General features: G+C 37.4%; 1 protein-coding gene across 1 annotated transcript; it reads left to right on the top strand.

Moving 5' to 3' along the window:
- Window position 1: 1 nt before the first annotated feature.
- On the top strand, window positions 2-10,824 carry LOC114537225. Its single transcript, XM_028558365.1, has 21 exons — window positions 2-284; window positions 429-627; window positions 1,978-2,045; window positions 2,470-2,539; window positions 2,986-3,132; window positions 3,742-3,837; window positions 4,097-4,159; window positions 4,666-4,736; window positions 5,007-5,058; window positions 5,156-5,290; window positions 5,465-5,595; window positions 5,719-5,865; window positions 6,235-6,461; window positions 6,922-6,994; window positions 7,151-7,265; window positions 7,377-7,497; window positions 7,972-8,066; window positions 8,196-8,233; window positions 8,729-8,825; window positions 9,157-9,298; window positions 9,866-10,824. The coding sequence occupies exons 2-21, from the start codon at window positions 444-446 to the stop codon at window positions 9,939-9,941; spliced, it is 2,148 nt and encodes a 715-aa protein (XP_028414166.1). The 5' UTR covers window positions 2-284; window positions 429-443; the 3' UTR covers window positions 9,942-10,824.
- Window positions 10,825-11,211: the final 387 nt, after the last annotated feature.

Here is an 11,211-nt window from a genome sequence, read left to right as displayed (position 1 = left end):
ATGGAAAAGGAATCCGAGAAAACTGTGTGCAATTTTTTCTCGATAAAGAAAGGGATAATGAATAAAAAAAAGTTTTCAAAATCATAGTTATTGCGGGCTCGAGCTCCGCCGCCATATTGTTTTCTTATCGTTTTGATTTCCAAAGAGACATTTTCAAGAACACATTTTCTACAATATTTCTGTACAATTTTCGCAAAGAGTGGAAAATTTATGAAATTGAAGCCGCTATGTTTCAGGACGAGGAATAAAGAGCGGTGTCGTTTGCCTCTTTGGAAAACAAAACGGTAAAAATACGTGTGTTTGAAAGATACCTTTCCTATTAAATTCCTAGTTTCACGTGGTTATTTAAATGCCAGGGGGCCCAGTCCGCCCAAAACACAAACTTTAGTAATGTTTTCACAAAGAAAGACTTTTTGAAAACCTTGCAGAAAGGCTTGAAGTACATGGAATTTGTTAAGAAGTATTGGTTGGCTGGAGATACCGACTCAACCTTAAAAGAGATTAGACAAATTTTGGCCAAAAACAAAGCTTCAATTTCAAGCATTAAGAACGACGATTTACTTCTGGTGTCCTCTGTTTACTATCAGCTAGGATATTTGCACCAGGCAGCTGAACTGTTAACCGAGGGTATGTGAATTTGAATTTGCTTATTAATATAATCAACCTACACTACATGATCCCAAGTCATATGGGACATGATTTGAGGTACTGAAATAAAAATAACATGACCCTGTTAGGGCTGTAGTACTGCTCGCCTATTTTTTTGCGATCTGATCTATTTTTGGTCAGTCGAGATATATTGGGCGTTCCAAAATTGCGGTAGTTAACCATAGGTAGCCCAATGCGCTGCATTACGTACGTCACTTGGGTCACGTATATAGTATATAATAACATAAGGTTGGCAAGAATATTTTATTTTCAATATACATCGTTTAAATATGATCAAAATATTAACATCTATTCTATAAAATACGCCAAAAAAATAACAGCCCCTAAGTGTAGGGTAGTTTTACTAAATTTGTACGTCGTTTTTTTGCAATGAAACGCGATTAAAAAATGAAAATATGCCAAAAGTTTGTTGAAATTTGCCGTGTCCCGATGCGGGATGCCTGTTGCCGTGCAAAAACATCAATTTGAAAACTCGTATACGCGATCCTATTGGTCATGCAGCTTTGACCGTTTTGTGATGACCAATAGGATCGCGTATACGAGTTTTCAAATTGATGTTTTTGCACGGCAACAGGCATCCCGCATCGGGACACGGCAAATTTCAACAAACTTTTGGCATATTTCATTTTTTTAATCGCGTTTCATTGCAAAAAAACGACGTACAAATTTAGTAAAACTACCCTACACTTAGGGGCTGTTATTTTTTTGGCGTATTTTATAGAATAGATGTTAATATTTTGATCATATTTAAACGATGTATATTGAAAATAAAATATTCTTGCCAACCTTATGTTATTATATACTATATACGTGACCCAAGTGACGTACGTAATGCAGCGCATTGGGCTACCTATGAGTTAACTGGTGATAGTGAGGCAGACATAGCATCAAGGACTGTTTTGGGGACGTAAACAAAAGGTTTGTCACAACAGCCCCATGATGCATTCTCAATACCACTATTACCAGTCCTTTACTGCAACTTCGGGATGATTAATTGAGACCTTTAGCTTGGTATAAATTACAAAGTAAAAAACCTAATCTTTGGCATTTACAAACCTCAAAACAAATGGGAGGTTTCTGAAGCCAGAGAAAATTGATGCATTATGTCCAAACTTTAAATGAGCTAAAACAAAGTACTGTACAAAGTGACTTGACATTAACAAACAACCCAGACACAACTCTCAGTGATTAGTCTTAGATCACCTAAGATCACCTTCATTGTACAAAACATCAACTTGTAACATCCCAGCCTCTTGGATTATATTGTCTTACAACCAACATACAACTAACTAGTATTTATAATTTCAGTCAAATTTGAACTGTTCAATGTTCAACAATGGATAGTCGAAAACAACTTACTTGTGCTAAAGTATTTGGTAAGCATACAGTGATACAGATGATATTTTTGTTTGTATATTGTTTGAGACAAGTAGACTACCCATTGTTATGAGCACAACCGATGCACAGAAACGACTGTGACCCCCTTTTAGGATTCATTGGAGTACCACACAGTATATTCAATGAACTCACAAATTTATAATAATTTGGTCATCATCTCTTAATTAATGAAAACTAAACTGTCAATCAGGCCCACACTTAATTTACAATGTGATGCACACTTGATTCTGACATTGGCATTGTTAAACTGGACCTAGCCCCCTATCCCCCCCCCCCCGTATAATCTGATTAGAATTTTGAAACTTGACATTAATGTTTGTTTCCTTCCAACACTTGGTCTGAAAGTCAGTGATTCATTCTTAGTAAATTATTTTTTTATTTAGTTATTTCTTATTTCAACAGAGAACTGAGAGTTTTGAAGATCAAAGAACAATCGCTCTGTCATTTGGATCGTTATATGAGAGAATAAGAGGTTTGATTATATTCATAAACAAGATATAATATTTTTCTACGTTATTAATTTCATCGATCGCTTCGAGTTCAACTGGAGCTACTTCGCTCGTTGCATGGATCAAAGGAGAAACTTAATATACAGAATACGCCTTTCTCTCGTACGCCTGACGTAATGGGCAGAAAGTTTAATTTACGCGACCTTTGATTGGCTCGTTTAATGTTTTGAGAAGCCAATTAAATTTCGTGTGACATTTGTTGCGCAGGCACTATATCGTCGTAAACGGTCTTTCAGAGATAATATTAGAGAAGTCGTAGTCCACCTACTCCCCCCTTGGTTTCTCCCCCCCTTACTCCCCCTGGGTTCCCCCATTCCCCCGAAGGTTTTCTCTCCCCCCCCAACTTCTCTCTGGGTTTTGCCCCAGTCTCTCTCTCTCTCTCTCTCTCTCTCTCGTACTAAATTTTCAGGTTTACCATTTCCTGATGTTGGTCTACTTGAGCTTAATGTCTGTTTAAACTATGCCTTGGTAATATTCTGCTCCAAATCCCGGCAAGCTCTGGCACCAGGAGGACACAACCTGAGCCAAACTGCTCTTCTTACGACGCTCGAAAGAGGTGCGAATTTTCAGAACATTTCGATAACTAGGCAAAGGAACATATTCCCAATCGAATATCTTATGGTTATAGTTCTTAGGTGTAAAGGCCTGGTTACACTATGCAATTTACCTTGCAATATAATTTATTTATTATTATAATAAGCGTGTTCAACACATGAGTGGTTTAACATGCTAAGAAAACGTTAGCAGTTCGTATGAAATGTTCGTATTTGACAACTTTAGATGCCTCAGGAGTAGAATTGCGTTGCAAGTTGCAAGGAAAGTGCAACAAAAACCTTGAATGAACCTGTTTCTGAGTTTAATTACGCGAGAATCTGTAGCTACGTATTTTCGAGCTACAGCCGAGTTGAACCATGATATAAATCAGTCAAAAACAAGAAAGAAGAGCCTTTTCATTAAAAAGATCACAATCCTCAAAAAATACAATAGAAGGCCCTAAAATAGTGAAGCTTTAATAGAAGTTTCTATTATCAGTATCGAATCAAAAATGAGATCCTTTTACACTAAATATTTCCTCTAATATATTGCTTTTCGAATCAATGTAACTATGCTGTAGCGAAGTTTTCCTATACAACAATTTTTTTTTTCGTTTCGTGCAATAAACTAGTATGTGGAAGTACCGCCAAGCTTAATCAAGGATTCAATGAAAGTATTGAAACGAAACTACGAGATTACTTCAAAAATGCGCGGGAAAAAAAGCAAGGTATACACATGGATTTACGATTAAATAGCTGCATGGATGCATAGATGAAGAAGTATGCTTGTCCAGTTTCGTATTGCGGTCTGTGACGTACATGACCGGACGATGCTCGACCGATGCTCGATTTGCCGACCGTGCTCGAATTCGTCGTCCCTGTCGCATTATGAATTCATAAAAATTGAATATCACATTTCATTTCTTCATTTCATCCTTGTAAAACAGATCAGCGAATATTACTTACAATTTTACGTTCTGTATTCAGAAATCTTCTTTGTGTCTGCGTTGATTTGGCTTTTGTCGTCCAACTATTTGGTGAACTCGCGAGGTAAAAACTGGTTTGCACTCTTCTGAAAACACTTGTGTTGTTTCCATCGTGTCAAGTAATTGCAGCGTTCGAACTAGTGTAAGATTTTAGCTTTTCTTCTGAAACTATAATGCTCATTCAAAATGAACGTAAACCCCGTTCTCCTCTGCGTGTAGATTAGGATCCCAAATTTCTCTCACCCTCCTTCCTAAAGGCGCAATTCATGCAAATAACCAAATCTCTCTCCCTCACTGAGTGTGAATGAGGATCCCAAATTTCTCTATCACCCTCCTTCCTGAAGGCGCAATTCATGCAAATAACCAAATCTCCCTCCCTCACTGAGTGTGAATTAGGATCCCAAATTTCTCTCACCCTCCTTCCTGAAGGCGCAATTCATGCAAATAACCAAATCTCCCTCCCCCCCTGAGTGTGAATTAGGATCCCAAATTTCTCTTTCACCCTCCTCCTTGAACTCGCAATTCATGCAAATAACCAGATCCCCGTACATATATCTTCGTTTGTTTCAGTGGCCGAAGCGCAAAAGCTAATTCGAATTATCCTGGATTTTTCTATTCGTGATGACTCACTAGCAACACAGGTACAAATCCTTCGAGACTATTTTTGCAATCGCCGTGCATCGTGTGATCATCGGAATGTATTCGTAAAAGCCCGCTTACTGCGCGCCTTCAATTTTTGCTGCGGTTTTCTTTTGATTGATGTGAAAGAGTAGATCAGTTACGGATGTTCAAACCTAAGTACATATACATCACAAGAGATTCACAGCATCATAACAATTCACTCGATTGCATCCATCAAAAAAGAAGAAAATTGCAGCGGCCCGAACAATTGAAAGTATATCTTTTTATAGAGAAAATTGAACGTAATCTTCACTTTCTTGCCAAACGGGAGCAATTTTCAAGGTAGTTATAAAAGCAAGCCTTAAGGCTCGATTTAAACGGCTGCCAGTTGTAATAAACACAGTGTAGAAGGTAACAATCGAATTCAATTTGTCTCAAGATTTCCTGACACCCGCTTCCCACCTCCTTCTGTCGTATGCTGCATTCACTCTAAGAGACAAGACGCTGTCACTGAGGCACTGTGAAAGTTGCTTGAATTTGCAACCCGAGTTTATCAGCGGTCTTTTTTTAAAAGGTATTTATGAGACGTTAGTGAATGTACTGGATATCTCTATCAGTTCTAAACTGTTCTTACTGGAGGACCTGTAAGGATCATCTCTTATTGATCTAGTGTTACTACAGGAGGAAACCTAAACTAAACTAACTTTATCTTTTATGGATGCGCTTTTTAACCACCAAAAGTCTTCAGGTTTATTGTTATACGACAGCAAGAAATACGAAGATTCTATCCACTATCTTCAACGAGTTGTGAACTTTTCCAACGACATCGGATACAAAGCCACAGCACTAAACATTTTGGGTTGTGTCTGTGCAAAGCTGGTATTGAGTCTTTTATACTATTATTTCCTCTTTTTTGCATGGAATACGTTTTAGCTTGCGAGGTTTTATGAGTTTCCTTTTATGATGGATAAGAGTTCATACAGTATATTTTTGTTATGTTAGAACAAACCCCAAACGGCTTTACTGAAGTTCAGAGAAGCGTTCTCTTCTGATTCTGGTCACATCGAGTCTTTGTACAATGTTGCTGTAGTTTACCATGATTGCGGAGAGTTCGAGTTAGAAATATCCATGTGGAAGTACATTTTAAAGGTTAGCATGGAATCCATGGAGAAAAAAGGACAGATGGGGATAGGAAAGGCTTGAATATGGGGGAGGAACTTGAGGGATGTGAGTGAAGTGAGGAGAAACATTGGGTATTTGAGGGATGTGAGTAGATTGAGGGGAAGGAAGAGGTGAATGAGTTTGATAACTGGTGGAAGGGTGTGTTGGACGGGGGGGTTTTTTGAACGTATGATTTGAAAAGTGTTGATAAGTTTGGGGGAGTGTACTGTATCACAAGAGCGGGGCGATGGAAGAGAAAATAGGGGGAAAAAGAGGTGGGGTAGAAATGAATAGAAACGAAGAGAAAACTTTACCTCAAAGTAGATGCTCTGTACTTCCGTTCTAATGTATTTTCAGATTCTTTCGCTTCATGGACAACATGATGATTTCAATTCTTCACCCGAGATGAATGTGGATTACTTTTGTGGAGTGTCGGCTCGGGCACTCGATGACTTAATTTCTGAAGATCGCTTCATTATATTCACCGATATCAACCCAGTGCTAGGAAATGATGGCAGGAATTCAAAACTAAGCATTCCGCCAGTTTTATTCAAGATAGCTCATTCCTGTTTCGCACAAAATAGGTTTGTTATACTTTCATGTCAATTGTATTGTTTGAAATGATGGTACGTACAAAATTCCACAGACCTATCATAGGATGCATGTTCATCCACATACTATCGGTTTACATTTAACACTGTATTAAACAAATTTGTTATCGACTTTGTGGTACATCATAGAAAACACAACATTTTGCAAATATGTTTACAAGCTTCCTTCAAGCTTGGTTTGAACGAATCTTGGGCTGGTTAAGCGTACGAAAGATGGATGCGGATACCCACTTGACAATGGTTTTAAAATTACCATAAAAGTGATCGTAGTTTGGCACAGCGTAGGATTCGCTTTAGTTTTTGAATATTAGGTTTTTCTCTTGTTCGTTCCATTTTTGTAATTTCTTTCTCAAACTTTGAAGATTTTTAAACTTTGTGAAGGTTTTTAGCTCTGATCCACTTTTTCGAAACATTATTTATTTTATTTTTATAGACATTCAGAAGCATCTGAGTTTTATGGGAAACTTTTTGACCATTTGAATGAGAAGTCAGTGGATTTGAACGAGGTATGATCAAATATTTCTCTCATACCTCATGTGCGTGGTTATTTGTATAGCCTCTTGGCTATTTTCTACTTTTTCCACGCACGACTACGGATTCGTGTGTTCGTGTTCGAAGTGGACACAGTTCGCACCGATTAATGTCTAATTTCACTTTACAAGTGCCGGATTCCAAAATTTTCCGTCCTGTACAAGAATTTCGCTGAGGCTTTGTTCAAAAGTGGCAGATGGGATGATTGTTATGCTGTCTGTGAGAAATTTTTGACCCAAAAAACAGGTACAAACATATTTCACCAACATGAAACTCATATATAAGAATGATGCTTTAGCTCTCAGAGTTTGGTAAAACCGTAGAAAAGACGCGATGATCATCGCTTGTTCGGTTTAGTATCGAAGGTATTATCAAACTCTTCACAAGAGGAAAAGGCTCTCATCGAGGTAATGTTGTGCAAAGCAGCCGTTCTAAAGGAACTTCAAAGACCAATCGAAGCTAACGAATGTTATGAAAGGTATATGTGAACTGATGGATGTGTTGTTGTTGTTGTTGTTGTTGTTTTTTGTTGTTGTGGAGTGAAAATTACTGGCTTTAATAACAGACCTTAATATGGAATAATGTAACTACACGTTGAAGCCCAGTGGGCGGTAATCTCGGCCAATGTTCAGGCACAATTCACAGCACAGTCATGTTAAATCCTGGATTGTTTTTCGTAGTCCTAGTCAAAGCTACAACTCTACTCTCAATTTGTATATCATAAATTGATACCAAAGTATACCTACTTTGCTATATAACAATTCACCGTCTGCCTTCGACAGGGAATTTCATTTTTTGTATTTTTTATTATTTGTATTATTTCTTATTAGTTTTGTAGTTAGTACCATATAAATTTTTTGGCTAAAAAATCTGATAACATAATATGTGATGTGTTCAATTGAAATCACATTTTAGTGAACCATAAGTCACAAGATTTTTTCTCATTCTATAGCATTCTTAATACGATACACAACAGATATGATGAAAGTTGTGCCCGGAAAATGAATCTGGGTGAACCGGAACGTAAAAGACAAAAAAGTGGAAAATGTAAGAGATGTTAGGAACTATTTTTGTAATGTTGTTTAGATTCATTATCTACACGCACCATTACTCAACGCTCGAACCTGATTGGTGTGTTTCTAAAATACTCATTTTTGATTGGCGAATACGATTCAGGTGAATTTTTGAAGCAAGAAGAAGTAATTAGGTTGAAGGTACGCGAAAGAGATCTTATTATCAAAGCATTTTGTTCTCACATAACGCACTGTAAATAGCATCACAGTTAATAGATAATACATGGTTTGGAGACGAAATAAAAGTACAATACGACTCATTAACTATGTTATTTTCCAGGTTTATGCAAAAAGTGGTTTCTTTCTCGTCACGTGTCTCATGTATTTTAGCCAAATTTACCAATGGCATTCGTCTTGCTAAGCTCCTCAACCTTGACTTGAAAAGTATGTTAATTATAAGATTGCCATTGGTTAATCTGTGTCAAATACAATAGACATGTGATGAGAAAGGAACAATTTTTTGGATCAATCTACCTCAACATAGTTAATGAGTTGTATTGTAGTTTTATGTGGTCTCCAAACCATGTATATTCTATTAACCGTGACAGCATAGACAGCCCAAATACGAAGTACCAAAATATACGAAGTGTAATTTCCTATATGTATTGCTATATGAGTTTCATGCACTCATTCCAGGCATTAACATTGAATGACCAAAGTTTGCTGTTGTCCTCATTGGGAAAGTATAAAGAGGCCTTGTTATTGCTTACACAAAGTATCAGTTGCCAGCCAGGTATGCCATATTATGACCTGTAATTTCACAGCCAAAGCTTCCGAGCCTGCTGTTGGCTCGGTTTGACAATAGCTCTACTGCCCTCAGTATTAGCGAAATTTAGCAAAATACGACGTGACGCCTAAGACGCCATGGAAATGGCGTGGATATGGCGTAATCACAACCATAGATGGACATATTACGTCGTGTTTGCTAAATCTCTCTATTAATCGTACTATCCGCCAGTTACTACTGTAAATGAGAAGTGATTTTGTACACAATTATCGTCTGTCCGTATTCTCGTGTGCAACTCGTATCTGTGAATGTATTTATTTTCATTTATATTCTGTAGATTGCTTGAAATATCGTTATAATCATACAAGGCTGTTGTTTGACATGGGCCAGGAAGACGAGGCGGCCAGGGATTGGTTGAAATTTCGTAGGATTGAAGAATTAAGTCCAGAGAAATTTGATGGAGATATTAGTAAACTAAAGTAAGAAATATTCACGGTCTTTGCTGATGAACACAGTACAGTTGTTCTCTGTAATTGTTGTTTTAAGACTAATACAGTATTTAGAGCTTTAGCATGCATTGATTAATAATAACGAGTTCAATATTCGTCATTTTCGCGCCAAATTTTGCTTACACCATCTGACGAAACTTGTAGTTGTTGGGCTTTTGAATGCGAAATTTATCAACAAACTTGTTCCCAAAAAGCCATAGAAATTATAGACATAGAACGCATGCTTGGTCATTTTACCGGTGTCCAAAATGAAGTCAAAATGCCCTTATAAATCGGTGATATTGAATAGCTTACTACTATGGTGTCAATTATTGAACTGAGATGGTACACGCATTCTCTGTCTATTGTTTCTATGCCAAAACCTCGTCTGTTCAATTCCCAGCGGTGACACAATGTAGCTTTCAACTGGCAATTTTTAACAAACTATTATTTAGATATTTTCAGCCATTATGGCATAAAAAATTGCTTGATAGGCCAAATAACCTCTCTTTCTAGGCTATTATACGAGTTAACTTTTATTCTATTCATCCTATGCAGAGGGTTGCCAAAGGATGACGGAGATACTGATCTCTATGTAGAAATGGATTCACGTGCGATAAACAGGTTGTTCTAAAAATGTTAGAGGGGAACCTTGCAAAGACGCGAGAAATATGAAGACTGTTGGTTAACTAAAAAACACTGAGGTTAACTAAATGGGACGTTGTTTGAGACGGATTCAAGGGTAGTATACAAACGCTATCAGCCAACAAAGTTAATCTTAATCCTAAACCTAATCCTGACCATAATATTAATACCGTATCCTGGCAACGATACGGTAGAGGTTTTCTTCAATGTATTATATTTTATATAATTATAAGCAAGTGGCAGCGAAACAGCGTTTTCTAGTAAATTCGCCCAGCAAATATTGTCTAACAACCATATATACATAAATACGTAAATAGACTCGTACACTTCCTGGTGTATTCACCCATGCCGTTCCTACCGTTGGCCGAGTTAATAATTCCGTGTTCAGTTAATCCTAATTACACGAATTTAATTCTTGAGATTACATTAGTCTAGATTAGGATTAGGGTTGGGAAAGCATTTTTTCCCTGTAAAACGTTTGACTATGTAGAATTGTCCTTCATTTTAGTTCATTGGACATCCCTAGTTTTTATCCCAGTGAGCTGAAGTAAGACTGGAACGCTAGCTCTGGGAAAAATTTGGCGGATATGAAGCCTTTCTTGTTAGATCCAGGCTTCCACGCAGAAATATAGGTAAAATGGCGGCAATTATGATTTTACCTTTGAAATTTCCGCGCCAGAGGCCAGGGTCATACCTACAAGAAAGGCTTCATGATCGGCCATCTTGGCTTCCCTCAATAACGAAGGAAAAGTCAGAGAGTGAGCGTTCCAGTCTTATTTGAGTTTACTGGTTTATACTGAAAAGTATTAGTTACCACAGTTTACATGTGAGGAGGAATTCAAAGAAATGAGTATTGTAATTTCCAACGATATCTGTCGTAATAAATCCGCCATGTTTACAAATGCATTGAAATTAGTTATGTTCAGTACATATGTTTGGCCAAAATAAAAAAGGCGATAAAAAGGACAAGCATTTGACCATTAAAACAGCGTGGTTATCCATGTCAAAATATTTGACATCATAACCAAAGCATGGTTATGTTTTCCGGTATATTCGACCATAGTCGAGTATACCGTTTTCCGGCCATATTCGACCATTGTCGAATGTACCGTTTTCCCGTATATTCGACCATGGTCGAGTATACCGTTTTCCGGCGTATTCGACCATGGTCGAGAACACCGTTTTCCGGCCATATTCGATGTTTGCAAGTTGCAACCGTTTATATAGATGTTTGTATATGAGCACCAAACATCTTGAAA

Source organism: Dendronephthya gigantea, unplaced genomic scaffold, assembly GCF_004324835.1.
Source record: "Dendronephthya gigantea isolate DGI-Jeju-01 unplaced genomic scaffold, DenGig_1.0 000002F, whole genome shotgun sequence".
Lineage (NCBI taxonomy): Eukaryota > Metazoa > Cnidaria > Anthozoa > Malacalcyonacea > Nephtheidae > Dendronephthya > Dendronephthya gigantea.
This window is presented reverse-complemented; position numbering and strand designations above follow the sequence as displayed.

What these genes read in the sequence shown, in the direction of transcription:
- LOC114537225 (XM_028558365.1), top strand. Translation starts at nt 444, where the DNA reads ATGGAATTTGTTAAGAAGTATTGGTTGGCTGGAGATACCGACTCAACC. An exon ending in AAGAAGTAATTAGGTTGAAG is followed by an intron (nt 8,234 to 8,728) that starts GTACGCGAAAGA and finishes CACTCATTCCAG; the next exon opens with GCATTAACATTGAATGACCA. An exon ending in GGAGATATTAGTAAACTAAA is followed by an intron (nt 9,299 to 9,865) that starts GTAAGAAATATT and finishes CATCCTATGCAG; the next exon opens with AGGGTTGCCAAAGGATGACG.